Raw genomic sequence first — 20,482 nt, 5'->3', positions numbered from 1 at the left:
AGATGATAAAGATGATATGAGGGTTTAAGCTTCTTGTTCTACTATCAGTGTAACCAGAGGAGAGTTAATACCCTTCTTTCATACAATTTCATAATGCTGACAACAGCATTATCCAAGGAATGGAATTTTCATTTTTTGTGTTCCAAGAGTCAAACACATATAGTTCTCCCGTTAGAAAAAACCTCTCCAACCACCAGAATTAGTCTACAGGGAAGGAGTGGGGGAAGTAAAAAAATAAAATAATAAAATACAAAAGAGACTGTCTACTCCACAACATACTGGGGAAAAAAAAAAAAAAAGATTCAGTGAGTCAGAAAAAAAAATTATGTGCAGCAGCATGACTCATTCATCAAGTTAGTATTAGGATATTCTGGCTGCCATCTCTGAAGAAAAATAGATACTTAATTTTTTACTGAACTCTACACTGGATTAAAAAAAAAAAAAGCAGCATTTAAAAGATAACTATATATTTTTTTATTCCTTTTAACCCACATACTTTCTTTACCTCCCTTCTGGTCACCATTCTAGCAGATAAATAATAACCTCTCTTATGCAGCAGAATGGATAATTAGAGTATGTCAAGTGGATCTGAATTCTCCCAAAGAAGAAAAATTAATAATACATACTTAAAGGTTTCACTGTAAGTGCTTTACACCAAAGGATAAAAACAAGGAATAAAAGAAAGCTGTGCTGTTATCTGGAAAAAGTGAGTAGGGCATCTGCCTCTGAAAGAGTGGTCAGAGTTCTCTTTTTATAATATTTATACTTCTTATGAAATACAAATGAACAAAAACTTCTGCATTCCAGTCTGTACCAAGCACCTAAGTGCTATATACGACTGGCAGTCCTGAGTTTTAGGAGCTTTATCTTCCAGTATTTGCTAGACCATCTGATTCAAGAAAAAGGTTTAGAGATATATAAAGCTATAAAGATATACCACTAGCTGTAGGTACTTATAGCTGAAAGAGATTGGAATTCACTCTAAGCAAGTTGATTAAATGTATTGTTCAGAATATATAAAAATAAACAGCATGTATGAGAAACTCAGAGTAAAAAGGAAATCGTATCTTTATTTTTACTTTGCTAATTAAAAATGTTCAATGTTCCTTTTGAACTTACCACTTAAAATGATGCAAGTGTAAATTCAGATGGGTTTATCATTTTGATGAGAATCGGAAGCATTCTTAAAACTAATTAACATTGTGTGAAATAGTATTCTATAAAAGTAAAGTAACATGAGTAATCTTAATTTCCTTTCCAGATCTAGAATTATAGTTGTGTGAAACTTCTATTTCTTCCAAATCAAGTTTTTTTAACTCTTAAACTCTACAAACATAGTAAAACTGAATGAATGAGTTTTCTCAGTAGTGCATTCTTATCACGATTACTTCACTGAATCAAAACCACATCTCTTCAGAGGTGCCTTTGGTTCATTTTTCAAGCTAAATAAGAAGTGCACTCATACCTTTCCAACTGAAGTGGGAACCAAGAGATACTTCTCTTGAACAATGGTATGCATATAATAGAGGTAAGACACTTGAAAATCTAATGCACAAGCAGAAAAAATATACAACACATCATTCTTTTCTAAGAATGGATGTGAAATAATTTGTCCACAAAGCAAATAGTGACAATATTGTTCAGCAGCTCCATTTGTAACCTGACACAACCAAGTGTCTGTGTCTCTTATAACCCCAGTCCCTGTCACACAATTGTATTCTGAAAGAGTGGTTATCCAAATAAACTGAATCGTGACACAAAGAGATTTTAAAATCCCAACGTTTGTATTTTGGATATAAATTTTCCAGCCCCTCAATTATTTAATTATTTATAATTTTTACATAAAAATACCTTGCCAGAAGCATTCCAAAATGCTTTAAGCACAGTGTTTGCTTAGAAAAAGGAAATAAAATATGATATTACCAGAGTATTCTCTCAAGATCTGGGATTTATTTAATATTGAGAGGAATGAGTCTGAGGAAAAAAATCAAGTTCTCCTTTCACTACCTGGAAGTTTGTAAAGGGGATATGCTAAAAAAAAAGAACTTTTTTTTTTTTTTCCTTATCTCATATCTGCAGTCTATGCATTGTACTGCCTTCCCATTTCAACACTTTTTTGGGGGGGGTATTTCTGTTGTTTTAAATGTGACTTCACAGTTTAGGAAGCTAACCAAGTAGCTCTTTTATCTTTTTAGTTAAAATGCCATATTTGCAACTCAGAGATGCATACTACTAGTTTATTACTATTATTATTTATTTATTATTTCCATTTTTGGCAGTACCAGTTGGTCTCCTTCCTTCCATGTTGCTTAAGCTGTCTCGCTGTCTGTGATGTCACTGAAACAGAAATCTGTAACTATTTTATGGTTTGTTTTGTTTGTATCCATCTATACTTTAACTCATGAATGAAGTTAATTGATGATAAGCGGCAGGTGTGAAGGCTCATGACCTTGCTTAGAAAGCATGTTGAACACCTCATTTGTTTTAAAGGTACAGGATATATCTCAATGTACAGATCAAAGTTTTGGTTTTATTGGAGAATTTTCTGCACTGAAGAAGAACGTAAAACATTGCCCTTGTTAGGGTTATCTTAACACCATTATTTTACATTTTGTATTGTAGGGTTGAAGAGAGTGAGTGAAGATAGCACATGTGATCTTTAAATCATTCCATTACTGACAAATTGCCAGTTTCAGATAATTCAACCATTCAAACACAAGAACTGAAAGTGAGAGAAAATCAGAAGAGAAAAACCAGGCTTCTTACTAATGCTGTTAAAAATGAAATGAAATGTATAGTAAGTGCAAAATGTCATGCACAGTGTCAAGAGAAAAATCTTAGCTTCTGCCACGATGCACTTCAGCCATCAAGCACTTACAGCAGAAAGTGTCTATAGTGAATTGAGTGGTGTGACATCATCAGCAACTAAACTGACTTGATTTAGAAGCACCCCGTATATTTTAGAGGCTGATTTCCAAGACAGTATGTGGCTTCAAAGAAGTCCTCTCTCCCCTTATGTGGTAAAAGGGAGATAGCAAATTTATCAGCCTGATCAACAAATATTATTGCTTTCATTATTTTCAATTTTTTATTTTCTAACTGAGTTCCATTTGACACTGTGAACTTGAATTCTGCTCACCTAGACTGACTTGTTGCAATTAACAGATTTGAGTGCATTAGAAGTACATCTCCAGCCCATATGTAAAACATTACCTTGGTGCAATTAAGCTTGGAACTATATTCACTAAATCAAGATCTTAGCATTTTATATATTCGAATCTACCTATAAAATCACTGGACTTTTCTGAAGTTTCACCTCTCTATTCCAGACATGCAGGTGTCTTTTGTCTCATATAATGATTTCTCTGCTCCTTCAAACATGTGGTCTTGCAGAGTAAATGGAGAAAATTTATTCTGAATATTATGTTTTGTATAACACTGTTCTCTGCTATCTCAAAATTTCATTTGAAAAACCTACATGCCTATAGTACTAATGACTGTAAATAATAAATTCAATTACTACCAATCAAGAAATTGAGATTTGGAATTTCTCAGACAAAATACAGGTGGTTCTTAATGTGGAATATTCAAGCTTTAATGAAATAGCTTTGATTATCTATTCTCAGGAACAGGAACACAGTAAGAGGAGCAAGCTCAAACACAGAGTTAACAATTTATGCAACTAAGGTTTTAAGATTGTCATATCTCTTCAAAATCATTTAGGGACAAGATGGTAATCTAAGAGCAAATTCACAGCCTTAGTGGAAGGTGTGTTAAACAGAATTACTCTATCTTGAACTCGCTGTTCAGAGGAAATTCATGTTGTCAGTCTAGAAGACATCCTTTCTGCTTTTCTTGCTTCAGATACATTGTTCTTCCTTACTATTTTTTTGAATTAGTTCTCGTCAAGATTCCCCTGCAGAGGCACGGGATATAGTCAGCCTTAAATTCTAAAAGTATTCTGACATGAAATAATGTTTTCCTTCTGACATAATTCTGAATATTTGCACAAGGCAGTTCTACCAATACTTTCTGTCCTGGGAAAAAGTTTTTACTGATGACAAGACAGAGTAGTGGTGGGAGTGAAAGAGGGAAACAAAACATAACTAACATAAATGCAGCCTGAACAATCTGCAGAGATGATGATTGTGAACTGGGTGCATAATTTCTCATTGAGAGATAAAGCCAGGAATAGACTAGAATGAGGAAGGATACTCAGAATAAACTACACTAAAAGACACTGAAGACATCAATATGTAAATATCCCTCATGCAGTTATATTTCAGTTTCTCTTGGTCTAGCTTATCTTTCTGTCCCAAACTTGTTTGGATGAGGAGGTAAGCTTGTACCAGAGTGAGAGATGCTTGCACCCTTTCCCCCCAGGTTCTGAGTTTGTTCAGGAAGGACTATTTAGCAGTGAGTTCTGTTTTCCCTGTTCCTTGCTGGTACTTTGCTTGTTGATGCAACTTGTTTCTATCTCCTATGGCTGAGTTTCTGGTTGTTTCAACCACTGAATGTTCTGAGTGATTACTGAAACAAGCATTTTAATAAACATTTGACTCCAGAGCTCTCAGTTTTTAATTAGATTTCAAAACTCACAAAGCCTCATGATAAATTTAGGTGAGCTTTTATCCTCCTAAAATGTAAACAGATTCCTGTATATGGATTGTAAAAAAGAGCATACATGTATGAAAAAATATATCTGTGTTTCATGTAGGCTGCACCAAAAGTAATTCAGCAAGTATCAGTGAATGTCAGTGGGTGTAATTTTTTCCAAGTGGAGGAATTCAATGCCATGCTTTGCCTCATATGCACTTCCATGTCAGATACCATTTTGTCAGACTGCTCCTCTGCTGCCATCTGTCACACTACAATAACATGTAATGGAATGTTGGTGAGAAGGTTCAACTTCTATTGCCAAATCTCCACTCCCGCATCTGATGTCATGGGCCAACATAATAAAATAGGGGGTATTACTTTCAGACAGCCCTTGGACACGTTTTGTGTGAAAATGAATGTAAACCTCACCCCCTTGTTGAGAAAACAGATTTTTGCCATAAGCATCATTCAGGATTGGCTTTTCACCACAGACCTTAAAAACTAGAATTCCTTAAAAAGCAGAAGCTGGGTATGTCAATTCTTAGACATTTCTATAGGTTAAAAAAAGGGCCAAATAGATTTTTTTTTTCCAGTTTGTTTTTGAAAGAGCATAATAGATTTGAGTTGAGATGCTAGAACTGGTTCATAAATTAGATGCCTATTTCTTATTTGCTTCTTCCTCAGTCCCTACGTGTAAATAAAGCAGAAATGTTTTGAAATAGTCACCTAAAGGATATTACAATACTTGATAAATGCTTTTGACAAAATCCATAGGATTGTATATTTAAATATCTAATGGAAAAAGCATGAAGATCTCCATCGCTTTTTAGAAAAATAAAAAACACCAAACAGAATATGCTACCATCGTGGTTTCTTCAATGTGAATTCTGAATAAAAAAGACTATGAGTTTTAAAATATTTAGCAGATCACAGCTCCCTCTTGTGTAATTTGGCATTACTACAGAAAGCCAAGTTGTATCGTGATTGCTTAAACTAAATTGTGTTCTACAACTTAGACTGGGGCTGTTTTAGTTACCTGATTCTTACTCAGGCCAGTTAGAAGTCCATGAGACTACTTTCTATTGCATACACCTCACTAAAGCAACCTTAAAATTAGTCTACTGTTTATCTGTCTACTATTTTTACTCTTGTACTTCTTTTCAGTGATACTTCAGGATTTTGAGTTTTGTATTTTCATATGATACGAATGTCAGCATAGGTAATAACACAGTAAATCTGCACTAAGATCATATTTACAGGAACTATTACTTTTGCTCATCTGTTAACTGTTATTAACAGTTCAAGAGCTACCTTAGAAATAAGAACTTTAAAGTTCCAGATGTTTGCAATAACAATACAGAGTAAAGCCCCAAAAGCACAGCCGGGGAGGTGTAGGAGGACGCAGTGATGAACAGGTAGGCAAACCCCAGTCTGGAAAGCACAAACAAGGCTGGGGATGGTGGTTAAACTGCCATTATGTTTCAACTGCCACTTACACCCTGGGGTGAACTGCGGCTCTCACCACATAAAACGAGCACAGTTAACTCAGGAAAAAGGCGTCAGTGGCTGAAGGTATGAGGGACCTTCCTATTTACAGTGCAGTTATAATCAAGATTGATAGCGTGCCTTCCTTTCCTGAGAATTCGGTTTAAAAAAAAAGTGCTATGGCTTATTATTTTGGTATTTTAACCGAAATTTATTCGAAAACATGCTAACTCGGCGAGAGGGAGCAAAGAGAACCGTAACGCTCCTGCGTCCGGGGGCCGGGCTCCGCGGGTGACAGCGCCACCGTGCGGGCGCTGAGGCAACGGCCGTCCCGCGGCGAGGGTGGCTCCTTAGGCGGCCAGCGCGATCGCCTGAAGGCGGCGCTGCTCGAGGCAGAGAGGCGACGCGGAAAGCAGGCGCTGCGGGGCCAGCCCTGCCCGGCCGTTGGGCGGCGGGGGCCTAAATTCGAACGGGAGGCGGCCAATGGGAGGCGAGGACGGGGTTGGCGCTGGGTTTGAGCCAGGCTGCGGCGGATAGTCGTTGAGGTTATGGTGTCGTGCGGGACCTGAGGGGCGGTGGGCGCGGGGATGGCGGAGCAGCGGCGCGGTCTGCTGCGGCTAGCGGTGCTGCAGGAGCTGCGCGCTTCCTACGGGATCAAGGTGAAGAGCGGGGCCTGCTTGGCGGCGGCGAAGCAGCCCGCGGCGGCCGCAGAGGTAGGGGACGGAACGTGGCGGCCGTCACGAGAGGGCTTGGTGGGTGCTGCGCGGTGCCGCCTCGGACCGCTCCCGCGGAGCCCGGCTGATCGGGGGCTGAGGGGCGGCTGGCGGCTGCTGTCGCCTGCTGTTGCTGTGCCCGCGGTTAGCGTGCTTGCCGTGCCCGCCGGCACGCGTGCTTCTGAGGGCCTGCTGCGTGCCCCTGGGCCGTGCAGCAGCTCCGCAGGTTCCCCCGTTTCGCTCACCTTAGCGTTACTCGCTGTGAAAGTGAAAGCTTAATCGCCGTGCCGTTTGCTGGAGTATGTAGGTATTACGTGGTTTCCAAAAGCTTTGCTTTTTTTCTTAAAGTCGACTTCTTGGAACTGTGTCCTGCTGGACTTTATTTGCGTGGTTTCTTGGCATAAGACGTGCCAGTGGGTGTTTTGGTGCAGGTCTATCCTTCCTGTGCCTGCACTCTGAGGAATTAAATCCATCCTGTTACCTTCAATGCCTACTGCAAAATCGTTGAAAGAATTTTCTGTCTTGGTACTTCTGAGTTAAAACGTAAGTTGTCTCAGTAGAGAGCGATCTGAGCACCACAGAAGTGTAATTCAAAACATTAATCTCCTGGTCTAATTCAGAACATTAATCTCCTAGAATCTATTTTTCATATCAGGGAAGCAGTCATCACTACCCAAAACCTAAATAAGATCCCCATGCAAGTAGTGTAGCACTAACAGTGTCAGCTTTCTGTAGCACTGTTTCCTTTAAGGATGCTATGAAATGTAACCCGTGCTATGAAATGTAGTAACCCGTGGTCAAAGTCAGCTGAAGATATTGCAAAATTATGTGCTCGGGTTGGGGTATGTGGAAAAGGAGAGAGGAAGAGTAAAGCCAAAATGAACTTCCTCCCCCTTTTCAAAGTCAATTGAACGGATCTAGCTTTTTTTTTTTTTTCCTTAGTATTGGAAGAAGAGGTTATAAAGACTGAACATGTACTGATGTATGCCTATAGAGTTTAAGTATTATAGGGGGAAGAAAATGATTATTAAGTAATAAATGAGCAAGGTAGGAGGTGGTAGAGAATAACATTTGTTTTGCCTTGTATCTCCTATTGCAAGGAAACAGACGTAGTTTCAATTCAGTTCTTATAATAAAGCATGGCTTTTGATTTGACAACCAAAGCCTAGTAAAACAAGTGATGTCATGGAACTATAGAATGGCCTGGGTTGGAAGGGTCCTCAAAGACCACCCAGTTCCAACCCACTGCAGGGTTGCTACCCACTGGATCAGACTGTCCAGATATTGGTTACAAATTTTAAGTACTGAATTGCAAGATGCCAGAATTCTCTATTACATCATTTCGTAAACACAGAAATAGATTTTTATCTTGGAGTTAATTTTCTTTTTGTGTTTATGGTAGCTACATAGATTGCAACAACAGAAGCATTTTTGCAGCTTATCTATCAGGTGATGTTTGTTCTCTGTAGGACAGATAGGCCAAAGGTGGCCTGTAGGGTTAGTTATTAACTATTTTCCCTATGTAGTCAGCACTTTGAATTTCAGGCATAGATAACTGAGAGTCTGCATTCATTTATGATAATAGAAGTACAAGTTGAGAATGACAGTAATCCTTTTGGGTTGGGGTGAGCTTGTGTTTTCTGTAATTTTAAGTAGAAAAGAGGTAGAGTAAACAAATAAAAATATAAGTTGTTTCAGTTATAGAAGCTCACAATTTAATGTGGCAACTTTGTAGTTACCTCAGATAAACATTTAAAACCAACAAAAAAAGAAAAAAAAAAAAAAAAAAAAAAAGGTGAATCCTGCAGGTATATTCTGGTAATATGACTGAAGAGATTGCATGCTTTCTACTGTGTAACAAATACTCTGTCTTGTAACAAGGTGATAATTTTATAATGGTTTCTTAAGTATGCATACTGAACCCAAGAACTCAGAAACGTTCTCTCTCGACTGTTGGATTAAGATTAACCCTCATTGAAAGAGCAGTCTTGAGTGCCTCAAATGAAGAGAAAGTTTCTTTTAAGGAAGTTGTTATTCCAAGTTGTTGTGTTGGTTGTTTTGTTTGTTTTATGTATTTTTAAAGGGAAATTTGACTTGAGCAATTTGAAAAGGTGAGATTCTGGAAGAGTCTGTTAGTAAGTACCCTTACCAACTTTGTGGTCTTACAAGAAAACGGACTCTTTTCAAACTAAAAATAAGCAAAACTTGCTGCAAAAAATCCTGTATATTATTTTACAGTAACCTGGGGTGTTAGCTGCAACTAGAATCAACATAGGCTCTAACATTTACAGCTGATGGAGCTTTTCCTGAACATACTTCTTATTTGTATCCTCTGAAAGGTTTTTTTTGTCTATCCTTCTATTTGTGGAATACGTGTGTTTCTGTGATAACTTGTTAACAAGCCCATCAACTTTGCGTAACACTGAGTTTGTTTTATTTTAGAGTAAAGTCTTTGGAACATCTTTTTATGCGCTGCCACAATCTCTGGTGCCAGAATATGGATATATTCCCAGGTAAATTAATGTTATTTAGAATTACACTTATTTGGTTGCTCTATAATTATGATCTATAATTATGATATATATAATTATGTCGGAGGAGGTATAATCCAGATTTGTTAAAGTGTGTGTGGGAATAGGAACAGCTCCACTTGGAAGAGGAGGGAAGTAGTACTTAGATGGGGATATCAGAGCCTTGGCTGCCCTTGTTGAATGTCTCTACACTTACTGTCATGGGGAAACAGTCCTGTGCATTATGTTTTATCTATTTGTCATAAAGTGCCTTTTCTCTGAAAAATATATTCTGAAGTTCAGAAGTATACTGCTGTTCTGTCCTTAGCTTTCTCGTTGATGCCTGTGAATATCTGGAAAAGCATGTTCATACCGAAGGACTCTTTAGAAAGTCTGGATCTCTGGTTCGTTTAAAAGCCTTAAAGGTATTCTCTAAAGCTTTTTTTTTTTCTTTATTACTTATGTCTCAATAGATTGTTCATCTTCCCAGATTAGCAGAAGAAGCTTGTGACTGACCGAAGTTGTTAGCAGGTATAGATGCTGGACACTGTGATGGGATTTAGTGATGTTCTCCCCAGAAGGATATGAATAGTGGAGAACCAATAAATAAAAGCTTCTTGTCTGATAGCATCATCTGTATCTCTTTATAGTGTAGCTGGGTTAAAAAAAAAAAAATATATATATATATATATTTATATATATATATTTATATTTATATTTATTTAAGGCTGTTGTGGCCTACAGAATTAATGCATGATCTTAAAATCTGGCAGTATACTGAATACTTAAAACCATGTTTCTTCTGAACAATTTCAGAGTAAGCTGGATCAAGGTGAAGACTGCCTCTCAGCTGCACTACCGTGTGACGTTGCAGGGCTTCTTAAGCAGTTCTTTAGAGAGCTGCCAGAACCAATCCTTCCACCTCATCTACAAGATGGCCTTCTCAAAGCTCAGCAGCTAGCAAAGGGGAAGAAAGCTGCAACTATGTTGCTTTCGTGCTTAATGACTGACAGAACAATCGAAGCTCTGAGATACTTCTTCAACTTTCTGAGAACTGTGTCCTTAAGGTCAGTGTAATGTAAAGCAGTGACTGTAAATATTCCTAAATTCAGTGAACTTCCCTTTTCAGGCATACTTCCTGTGTTTGGTTTTGACTTGAAAACTTTCTTACTTGCAGCCATTTACTATAACTGGCACAGTCTTTTCCTTCCTAAATCTAAAGGGCTTTCTTACAAAACCTTCTTATGCTGGAATTTATCTTAGTCTTTCATAGCTGTGTTTATCCTTCAGAAAGTTGAGGAGCAACTTAAACTAATGTAATCTCAAACCTTGCATTTCCAAAAACTGATGGGCAGCTATAACGTACTGAGTTCAACAAGTACAATTGCTATGCCTAGGTTGCATAAGCATACCCGCTAATCTTGGTATGTGAGCACACAAATGAGTGGCTCCATTTTTTTTTTTTTTTTTCAACAGTGTTTGTTGCTTGCCCTTCTCTCCCTCTTTCTCTCTCTGCTGCTTATGTCCTGATAATTTGCATTAAAAAGTACACTCTATTTTTTTTTTTTTTTTTTTAAGATCTAGTGAAAACAGAATGGATAGTGGCAACCTGGCAGTGATTTTTGCTCCCAACCTCTTGCACTCGAATGAAAATGAAAAGTTGTCAACAAGTACAGAAAAAAAAATTCGTTTGCAGGCTGCTGTGGTGCAGACATTCATTGATTACGCAGAAGAAATTGGTAAGTGATACATGTTTATTAAGTTATCTTGTACCTACTCGTATGCAACTTTTTCAAATTTTAAAATAATTTTTAAAAATATTTCTTAATAAATTCAGGACAGGTACCAGAGTTTATCTTGGAAAAGATTCCTGCAATGTTAGGTGTTGATGCCTTTCAGTCTACTCCCTCATTGAGGGGCTATGAAGACAGTGAAAATGAATCTCCCAGTGAATGTAAGAGGAGGAGGCACCGAAGCGTTGGGGGTAAGTAAGTTGTGTGAAAGGTTTAGCCACTGAAATGGGTTTTTTGCAGCTTCAGATATGCTGACGCTGGGCGGATTAGACTTTTGAAAGCACAGTATTTCTATGTAAATTGGAAACTCAGAGTCAGATGTGATATACTGGACATTGTCACAGTTGTGTGTCTTGTGTATGTAGGATCATGAGTGTTTAGGGAAATGCACCATAGACTTGGCATATATTGCATATGTGCAGATTTTCTTCATCCGCTTTATTAATTTCTAAGCACTTTCCAACGTGTTTTATGTGAATACAGTTCATTATTACTGAGTTCTGAAATATTTAATGTAGGAAAGCAAATCTTTATATTGGGAAACATTGATTTCAGTGAGACTTGAAATTGAAACAACTCCTGCTGAGCTAGTTTAGTTGATTATTTTATTTTCAGATAATGCAGCTTTAATAGAAGAGATTTAAATACAGTTCGGTGAGTTTGCGCATTTCTAAAAGCTCTTGGTTTAACCATTTCTATACCTAGGTGGATAAGAAAGTGGTTTTCTATTGGTTTAAAAAGGTAAGGATGAGGAGAATTTCACTGAGACTTGTATTTCATTTTTTTGTTTAAAATGATGTTGTGTTTCTTACCTTGAAACTAAGAAGCTACATTGGTCATTAGAATTACGAGAACTACACAATTTAATTGTAACTATAATATGGATCTTATATGTACTGTTATAAAAATGAGTGTATGTTTAGCTAATGCTTGGAATATTTAACCTGACAACAATTGACTTTAAGGCTTTGTTGCTGTGTATGTTTAGCCAAGGCGTGCTTTTGTGTAATATTTTGTGAAGAAGGGATGTCACCCAAGTTACAAAGTGAGAAATGTTTGTGAATGTTCAAATTTTGAGGAGAAGTAGTTAGAATTTGTTAAAACATTCTGTAGAATAGGTTCTGGTAATATGCAACATCTGTTTTCTCCAGATGTGATAAAACATAATATTACTACATTTCAGTGTACACTTATCCAAATCTGAGATCTGAAAACTGCCTGACAGCTACCTGTCACCATAGCTCTCCCACTGCAGCATTACAGTTTGCTGAGCTTGGCAAGGAGCACATAGAAATGCAGCTGTAGGTTGCAGGAGCGCTTAATAAAAATGCTTCTGTTTTACACTCTTGGAAACAGGAAAAAAGGTAAAAGCTCATGTGTATTCTACTGGGATTCATTTTGCCTTTATTAAAAAACAAAAGTTGTGTATTCTTTGCAAGACCAAAATTTCATTCTGTTATTTGGGCCTTGGGTCAAAGTGCAAACCTCTTCTCAGATACAAGAGAATGGCTTAGTGAGTTCTGTGAGAAAGTCTTGAATGAATACCTTCTGAGTGTACCTATAACAAATCAAGAAATTGGAAGCCGTAGATCAGTATAACATTCAGTAGAATTCTTTGTGTATTTTTTTTTTTTTTCTAAGCAGAATTTTTCTGCCATTGCAAAAGCAATGTAAGTATGTTGATAAGATCTAGGCTGCGGGTTCCTGTATGTAAAACAGCCATTTAACTGATTTGTTTTAACTTGCATTCTTTCAGAGATATAAATTTCAGTTGAAAGTAGAGCAAGACAAATTTCATATTTGAATTTGATTGCTCGGTGTGTCTTGCATTTCAGATATTGTTAGTGGAGCATTGAATAAATTTAAATCTAACAGAACACCCTCCACTACACCTCAGCAAGACAGAAGCGGTAGGTATTGGTGTATTTGTGCTAAATAGAGCGCATGCAGTATCTCCTGGGTTTGTATGCTACATCCCACAGTGCCGCTCAAGAATTATAACTAAAGAGAAATGATTGCTTCAACTGTGTGAAACTATGAATATAGATAGATTTCTGTTCAAGATACTGCATGTAGTTTAGCTATTGCAGCAGTGGGCTGGTTCTAGTATGAGTACTTTATGCTTTTCATCTAACTTGCATTAAGGCTTCAGTAGCATTTTATTCTGACTTGAAAATTGAAGGACTTCCTTCAATTTTAGTCCTTCTTAACTTATAGGAAAATGACTGTGCTTTTTTTTTTTTTTTTTTGTACTGCCTACATTATTAATATGTGGCTTTGGATTTTCCTTTCTGGTACTTCTGGTACACTAGCTTGCAAAGAAAACAACCAAGCAAAAAAACCAACTAAACAAAAATCCCCCCAAAAAACAAAATGGAACCAACTTAGCTATATATAACTTAGCTGCTTCCGCCTGTTCAAAATGCATGCACTTCAAGTTTCTACAGCAACTACTGGGGTAAAGAACAATGCTGTGTTCTAGTAGTAAACTCTTACCTTTTCAAGCTGTTGTTGAAAATTTTGGTTTTGTTATTTTCAGTCCTTTCATCTGTGACTCCAGTGGTTCTTACTCCAAGTACTAAGCGTAAGCTTCCAGCTGATTGCTCTCAGGGCTTGTCCAGCAAGAAGAGAAGATCTTTTAAGCACGGTTTTGGTTTTGAGCTGTTACCAAGCAGTATTTTTAACAGCAACTCCACACCAGCATCAGGTAAATACAGTGCCTTAATTTTTTTCCCTTTGCTGCTTGAAGTGGTTGTTTTTCTGTAGTGCACGTTTTATTACAACCCAATTCTTCTATGAATGCTTCAAGCAAAAGCCCCATTTAATATTAAACAAAATGGAAGTCAAAGTAACTTCAAGTCATCACTGCAGAAAATAAGTAAATTGTCTGTCTACTAAGACTCTTTTTCTGTGCTATGTTATCTGTTAAGTATCTATTTGAAAACTTAATTATTCTAAGGTCATGTATTTTGTTCCTGCAGTTCAGTTTGAAGCAAGCCCTAGTGTGTCTCTCGAGTCACCTCAAGCTTCGTTATCTCCTTCAACGTGTGGTGAAAATCATTTGTCTAGCACAGGGAACAGAAGAAGTAAAAGACTTGCAAGCAAAAAGTTGTACAGGTGATTAACCTTAATTCTCAAATTGATCTAACTTCCTTGACTGTGTGGAGGAGGTTAAAAACCTCATTCAGTTTTTAAAATGATTTTTTTAAAAAAAACACAACAGATTTTTATAATATTTTTCAAAATCATCATAGGCAGTAAAATCTAGTTCAAAATATTTATTAAAAAAAAAAAGTATCATAGTGGCTTCAAAGGGAACCTTTCTGCGCCTACTAAAAAAGCTTGATGTGAGGGCAATAGAAGTCATCAAAGCAGAGGAAAGAAGTGTAAGAATGTTGTCATTGCTCTCCTAAAGAGTTTTCAGTGTCACTTCTTTGTCTTCCCAGGGCTGAATCAGGAAAAACAGGTTGCTTTTCTCCAAAGATTAGCCGAAAAGAAATGGTTCGTAGGTCATTACGCTTGAAGTTTGGTTTGGGGAAAAGCAGTAGGGATGTGGTAAGTATCCTGCTTTTATTACAGTGCAAACTTTAATCAGAAGTCTTGGGCTCTGCTTTTCACTAGCTGGAAGGATTTGATTGTGAATGGTGGGGTAAGAGTACAACTGGATCTGCTATCTAGTGCAAGAAGCTGTATGTTTGTTTCCATAGTAGTAAGTGATCATTGCATTGGGTTTGGCTGGCGTGGAACAAGAGGCTGGCACGGGACACAGTTGTGACAGCTGACCTTGAAGTGACCAGAAAGACCAGTATTCCATGCCATATAATGTCACTCTTAGCAATACAAATGAGGTGAAATATTTTCTAAGTGGCCAATGCTTAGAAAGTGACTGGTCATAAGTCTGCTGTTGGTGAACAATTGCTTTTGCATCACTTATGAGAGTTTTTGTGAGGCTTTGTTTGTTTTATGATGGTGTATTTTTTTTCTCTTTTCCCATTCTAATTCTCTCTTGTGACCTGCTTGAGATAGAATGAGCAAGCAAATGGATAGGGACTTATCTGACAGCTGGAGTGAACCCAATGCAGTTGCAATCAGTAGTTCTGACCGTTTCTGAACCTCTGATTTTGCAGAGGCTGTGTTTACAGTCACTATATTTAGAGAGTGGTTAAGCCTACCTTGCTGCAGGTAGGCTTCTTTCTGTGTAGGTCTACAGAGAACTGAGGAAAGATGAAGTATGGCCAGGAAAACGCTGCTGCATATCTTTATCCTGGTGGTCTTTATAAATGGAATTCTATTTTTTTTTTTTTAATTTTCTTCCAAGAATGTTGCATCAGGATGTGCAGTCGGTAATAGAGCTGAAAATATTGGAAGGCGTCTTGCCGGTCAACAGAATTGGGAAAGCGGAGCTGAATGTGCAAAAAGAGGTGTACTCTTCAGCCCATGTATCAATGAAAAAGTCTCTAGGAAAGGTAAATATCTAACATAACACAGTGGGAGGGTGAAATTTTTGTAAGGACAAGTAACCTCATATAGAGAATAATTGGATTAAAAATGTTTCTAGCAAGTAAGTTAAAAGCTAGTGAATGTTAGTGGCTTCTGTGGGGGAAAAATTGGTTTAGGACAAGCTTTTGTTTTTAATGTATCTTAGTTCTCTTCTGGTTAAGCATGATGAGATGTGAAAAAAGATCATCCTGAAGAAGAACTGAAATTCACATCTCTAAAATGACAGAGTTTAATGGCACCTTTAAATTCAATGCTGCTATAGTAACATTTATTAGCAAAAAGTTTTCCTATAATGGCCATTTTTAATTGCAAGACGTTGTCATTAAACACCTGTAATCTTTATTTTAAGGTTCAAAGAATGTGAGCAAGTCAGAAGAAAACTTGTTAACTCCAAAATGCCACAACAAAGTTGTTTACAGAATGTCATGGAATAGTCCTACTGTTACAGATTCTCAGGAGATCAGCAGCAATGAGGGAATTCTGCCAGAAAACAGTTCTTCAGAATGTGCTTTTGTATTTGAAAAGCTACCAGTTCTTCCAGATGAATGCAGACTTGCAGCTGAAGATCAACAAGACAGCAGGTTAAAGCTTTGTGAAGAAGCAAATAATTTAACTGCAGAAACATTACTAAAAGTTAAACAGGCATTCTCTGGGTCTGGAAGTAATCTTCACCATCTGAGAGCTGATAGAAAGTCGTCTTTCTCAGGTGTAACAGATGAAGCATTAAAGGAAACTCTGGGTCTCACAGGGCTCAGTCCAGAGAAAGAATTGGTAGCTGGAGTTTCTCAGAGTCCAGCAAAGGTAGAGTCCAGAGAGCTGTTCCACCAGCAGTGTCAATCCTGTGATACTGATAAACAGCAACCAAAAAAAGATGAAATGAAAACTTTGGAGAAAAAAAGCTTCCGAACTTCTCTTGAGATTGAACTTCAGGTCCAGAAACCAGATATAAGAAATGTAATAGATCTCTGGCCAGTACCTGTGTCACAGGAAGAAGACAATTTGGCTGTTCAGAACAGTTCATCAAAAGATGACTTAAAATTAGATTCCTTTGGAAGAAAAGAGGAACTAGAGCTACCACATTCACAAACAGCTGAAAACGGTACGGTAAAATGCTGTAGTTCAGAAGAAGGTACTGCTAAACTTCCAGGGACAGGACAGCTTCCTGCATTGCAGTTGCCTGTACCAGGAAATGAAGTGGGCAACCAATACTTGCAAGCTGATAATTCTGCTAAAACTTTAACTAAGGCATCAACTGTTCCTGACCATGGAAAGGTTTCTGACCACATACAGTGGTTTAACAGGCTTTCATTAAATGACCCAAGTTCTACAAGCAAAACTAAACCACCTCTTAAATTCCAACGTACTCCTGTCCGACAGTCTGTAAGAAGAATTAACTCCTTATTGGAGGCTAACAAAAGACCTATAAGCTCTCAGCTCAGTATAGTTAGTGATGTTGGTTCACCACTTGTAAAATCTTTGAGCTGTGATTCTGCACTCTCTTCCTGCACAGAAAAACCCAATAAGAATTCCAATGCTTTGTCACTCAAGAGCGAAAGTACACTTGACCAAGTTTCTACATCTCATAGTCAGCTTGACTTAACATCCAAACCACGCTGCAGACATCTGCATCTGTTAGATAAGCCTGATGGTTCTGTAAGAACTGCTGGAATCTACAGACAGAAAGTGACTGTTCATCCATCAAAGTCTGTTCTAGAAGATCTAACCAATCAGGAAACAGTGAAATCTTGCTTAAAAGTTAATACAGATGTAAATATTCCAGATTTTGCTCCAGAAAAATCTACAATCATAAGAAGTGCTCCAGGAAAAGAAAAAGCTCGTTACAGAGGCTCTCCAAAGAATCCAATATCTAAAGTGAAACTGCTACCAACTGCAAAACCAGTAGACTTGTAGGATTAATTATGATTGTGAAACGGGGTTATTGTAACTTGGTTAACCTTTGGGAAAATCTACTTTGTTTTTGTGATTTGTACAAGTCTGTACCTTGTACGTAACACTTTGAGGCTTAAGTTGAGGTTTTTTTACTTATGCTTCTTTTATAACTGCTAGTCAGTTTGTTCAAATTGATTTGATTTTTTTTTTTTTTTTAGTGTTTTTATGAATATTTGCATTTGTTGCTTGTTTACCTCAGCTTCTGAAAGCACACTGTGTCCCAGAACAAATCTTGCGGCATTTAGCCTGAACACCAATTACAAACAGACCTAACAGACATGTAAAAGACACATCTTGGTGCTGCATTTTGTTGATTTCCTTTACTTCCTAGTTTCAGGCATACTGTAGCACTATTTTGATGTTTAAGTTGGGCTTATTACCAATTCTCCTTCTGAGAAATTTTCTTTATTTCTATTGGAGTGGAAACTCAGGCAGTGAAAAGTCTTAATTTCTTCAGGCGACGCCTTCTGCAATATGAACCAAGAATCTTCAGTTGTGGGCAGTAAAATGTTTTACAACGAAAAGACAGTCTTAACTTATTTCTAGAGCAATAGAATAGTGTGAACTAGATGGAGCAGAAGAAAATTTTAGATGCTGATGTTGCAAGGGAGGATGACTGTATGAAGCCATAGTCTGTCAAAAGTCGATTTGCACAAGCAATTGTTTACATCTTTTAAAATGAAAACTGTTTGTCATCAGTTGTAAGATTATTTAAGAGTGAACACTTGAAACTTGTTAGCTTTCTGTATGTGCAAATTGTTTGGCAAAATATAAGAGCTGAAAGCACTGGATACTTCTGGTTTTAATAAAACCATGGGTTTTGTTCCTTCTCTGAGCCCATTCTTCTATAGTGACTTAAAAGTTTAGCGTATGTTGTCATATACACAAAGACTGCGCAAGCATCAGTGAGTAAGTCTGAAAGTGCTGAAATCAGAAATAGTTCTATTCTGGCTCTCAAAGATGCGTGTTGGTGATTTTCATTACTAGCAAAAGGCATGGTATAAAATAGTTCAGCAAGAGTAGGCTTTTACAGTGATCTATCAATGGCAGGTCTGGTTCTGCTGCTTTTCTTGGTCCCCCTTCTTTCCCATATTTGGGGTGGGTGTCAGAGCAGGGGTCTGTAGCAATTATTCAGTGTACAGTAGCAATTATTCTAGATTCTGTTTTAAGCTGTCATGCAAAGAGTTGGAGGAACGTGTAGTTTGTGAGTATATATTGCTGCTTTTATTCGTTATTTTCTTCCGTAAGTGTTGAAAGTTGTTCTTGTGTAATGTGAAGGCACAACAGATCTTTGCAGAAGTCTATCAGTTGCAACTGATCTGCTTCTTGTGCTTCAGAAACTTTAAGCTTTCGGAACTTTCATCTGTACAGTAAGATGCTACAATCCAAATTCCAAGTTATTTCTACTCCCAGAAATGCTGACAAAATAGCAGGTTCAGGATTAAGCAGTAGAGACCTGCACTGGGCAAGTTACTGATATGTAGAAAGGGACCAGAAGGTAGGAAACGAGCATCAGTCACCTGCTGAGAGCGATTCCTGGGTCTATTGTGCTCTCTGAAGCATCGAGGCTGGGGGTTTCTGTAGATATCTCCATTCTAAAATTGAAAGGCATGAAATTCACATTAGCAACAGTTAAGTTACACGAAGCAGTCATTATATAAAACAGTCATTAGAAATGATTGTTTTGCTGAGTGCTAAGAATTACAGACCAGATACGGAGAGATCCCTTTAGAGTCTTTTCTATTAGCGGCAGCTCGAGCTGCTGTTTGCCGATTCGATTACACTGCAGCTCTTTACCTGCACGCGCTGGAAGCTGCCGTGCCGTCGCTTTGTGTCCTGCCGTTACGTAATGCCGCCGGCCTGCAGTTCGGCTGCGGAGCATCCTATTCTGGGAGAAAAATCCGGGTGCGAAGCCGAGCGCGGCGTCGGAAACAAGAGCTGACATCCCTGTAACGGCGTCCATCTGCCAAACATAAACCGAAAGTTGCCGGAGCGTTGCGTTCGGCTTGTCGCAGAGGATATCCTGAATACCCGTTAGACAAACACGGCGCCAGGTGGCCGGCGGGGGGGCCGGGGCTGCGCACGGAGGATGCGCGGCCGCGGAGACGCTGCATCCGCAGAGCCGCGCCGACAGCGGGACGGAGGTGAGTGCGGGACGGCGCGGCTCAGGGCTGGGGCTGTCGCCCGGTTTCCTCCGGCTCCTCGCCGACAGCGGCGGGTTGTGCTGCCCTCCGCCTTGTAGCGCGGGTTATGTGTAGAAAAAGGGCAATTTTCTCTAGGCGGCAAACAGCGGTTCGGGCTGTGCGAGGCTGCCTCCTGCAGAGGCTGACGGGGATGTGCGGTGCCTTGGAGCCGCGCAGGCGAGAGGGGAATATTGCCGGCGTTGTTTTTTTTCAGCCATTTTTGCCTCGAAGTTATTGCAAGGCTCCTGGCGAGAGGCGGTGGAACATCCTGACGTCTGGTGCGGGGAAATCGGGCGGCCAAAGGAGGGGGGGTGAGGATGGGGGGCGGGGGGGGGGGGCGAGAGGGTCTTTGTTTGGTTAAGAGATTGGGGATAGGCGTTGTAATCTTAGTGTGATGGGAATCTGAGCATTGGGAACCAAATGCTCTGAATAAAATTCAATCTGAGAAAGTAGTGATTAGTTTAATTTTATTTTTGTGTTTAATTAAGTTGTACATTGTAGCCGTCTAGTGAAAGGCATTCAGGGGAACCAAATGAACCCTCTCTGTTTCAGGTGGGAAGATGATGTATGTGCAGTAGGCAGCCTCTTGTCTTATGGCAGAAATAAAGCCATGATGGAGATTGTTCTGCTGCTCCCACTGCTTGGTTTTTCAGGCAGAGCAAGCGTACAGCTTGGGAAGCATCTCCCATCTGAAGAAGGCTTCATATTGAGCCCAGAGATTTATAAAACAGCGTAACAAACACATATGT

The 20,482-nt window shown here is 38.7% G+C and overlaps 1 protein-coding gene and 1 long non-coding RNA gene across 6 annotated transcripts in view; one reads left to right on the top strand and one right to left on the bottom strand.

Moving 5' to 3' along the window:
* Positions 1-6,561: 6,561 nt before the first annotated feature.
* The window catches only part of LOC125694725 (neuroendocrine protein 7B2), a 39,936-nt gene continuing 26,015 nt past the window's right edge, over positions 6,562-20,482 (top strand). Inside the window, exons 1-12 of one of the 5 annotated variants that reach the window (XM_048948322.1) lie at positions 6,562-6,797; positions 9,240-9,310; positions 9,636-9,732; positions 10,124-10,374; positions 10,886-11,046; positions 11,145-11,291; positions 12,936-13,010; positions 13,640-13,807; positions 14,082-14,217; positions 14,547-14,655; positions 15,419-15,566; positions 15,950-18,380. In XM_048948322.1, the coding sequence (XP_048804279.1) occupies positions 6,672-6,797; positions 9,240-9,310; positions 9,636-9,732; positions 10,124-10,374; positions 10,886-11,046; positions 11,145-11,291; positions 12,936-13,010; positions 13,640-13,807; positions 14,082-14,217; positions 14,547-14,655; positions 15,419-15,566; positions 15,950-17,511 (3,051 nt within the window). In that variant the 5' untranslated portion in view covers positions 6,562-6,671 and the 3' untranslated portion in view covers positions 17,512-18,380. Of the gene's footprint in view, positions 6,798-9,239; positions 9,311-9,635; positions 9,733-10,123; positions 10,375-10,885; positions 11,047-11,144; positions 11,292-12,935; positions 13,011-13,639; positions 13,808-14,081; positions 14,218-14,546; positions 14,656-15,418; positions 15,567-15,949; positions 20,012-20,482 lie in introns of those variants that run through there. The other 4 variants (XM_048948323.1, XM_048948326.1, XM_048948324.1 and 1 more) reach the window with 4 other exon arrangements.
* Positions 16,465-19,461, bottom strand: LOC125694728 (uncharacterized). The gene is made up of 3 exons (XR_007377680.1): positions 19,348-19,461; positions 19,071-19,145; positions 16,465-16,576 (listed from the first exon to the last, which is right to left on the bottom strand). It is a non-coding gene; the product is annotated as an uncharacterized LOC125694728 (long non-coding RNA).

Source organism: Lagopus muta, chromosome 6, assembly GCF_023343835.1.
Source record: "Lagopus muta isolate bLagMut1 chromosome 6, bLagMut1 primary, whole genome shotgun sequence".
In the NCBI taxonomy this organism is placed as follows: Eukaryota; Metazoa; Chordata; class Aves; order Galliformes; family Phasianidae; genus Lagopus; species Lagopus muta.
This window is presented reverse-complemented; position numbering and strand designations above follow the sequence as displayed.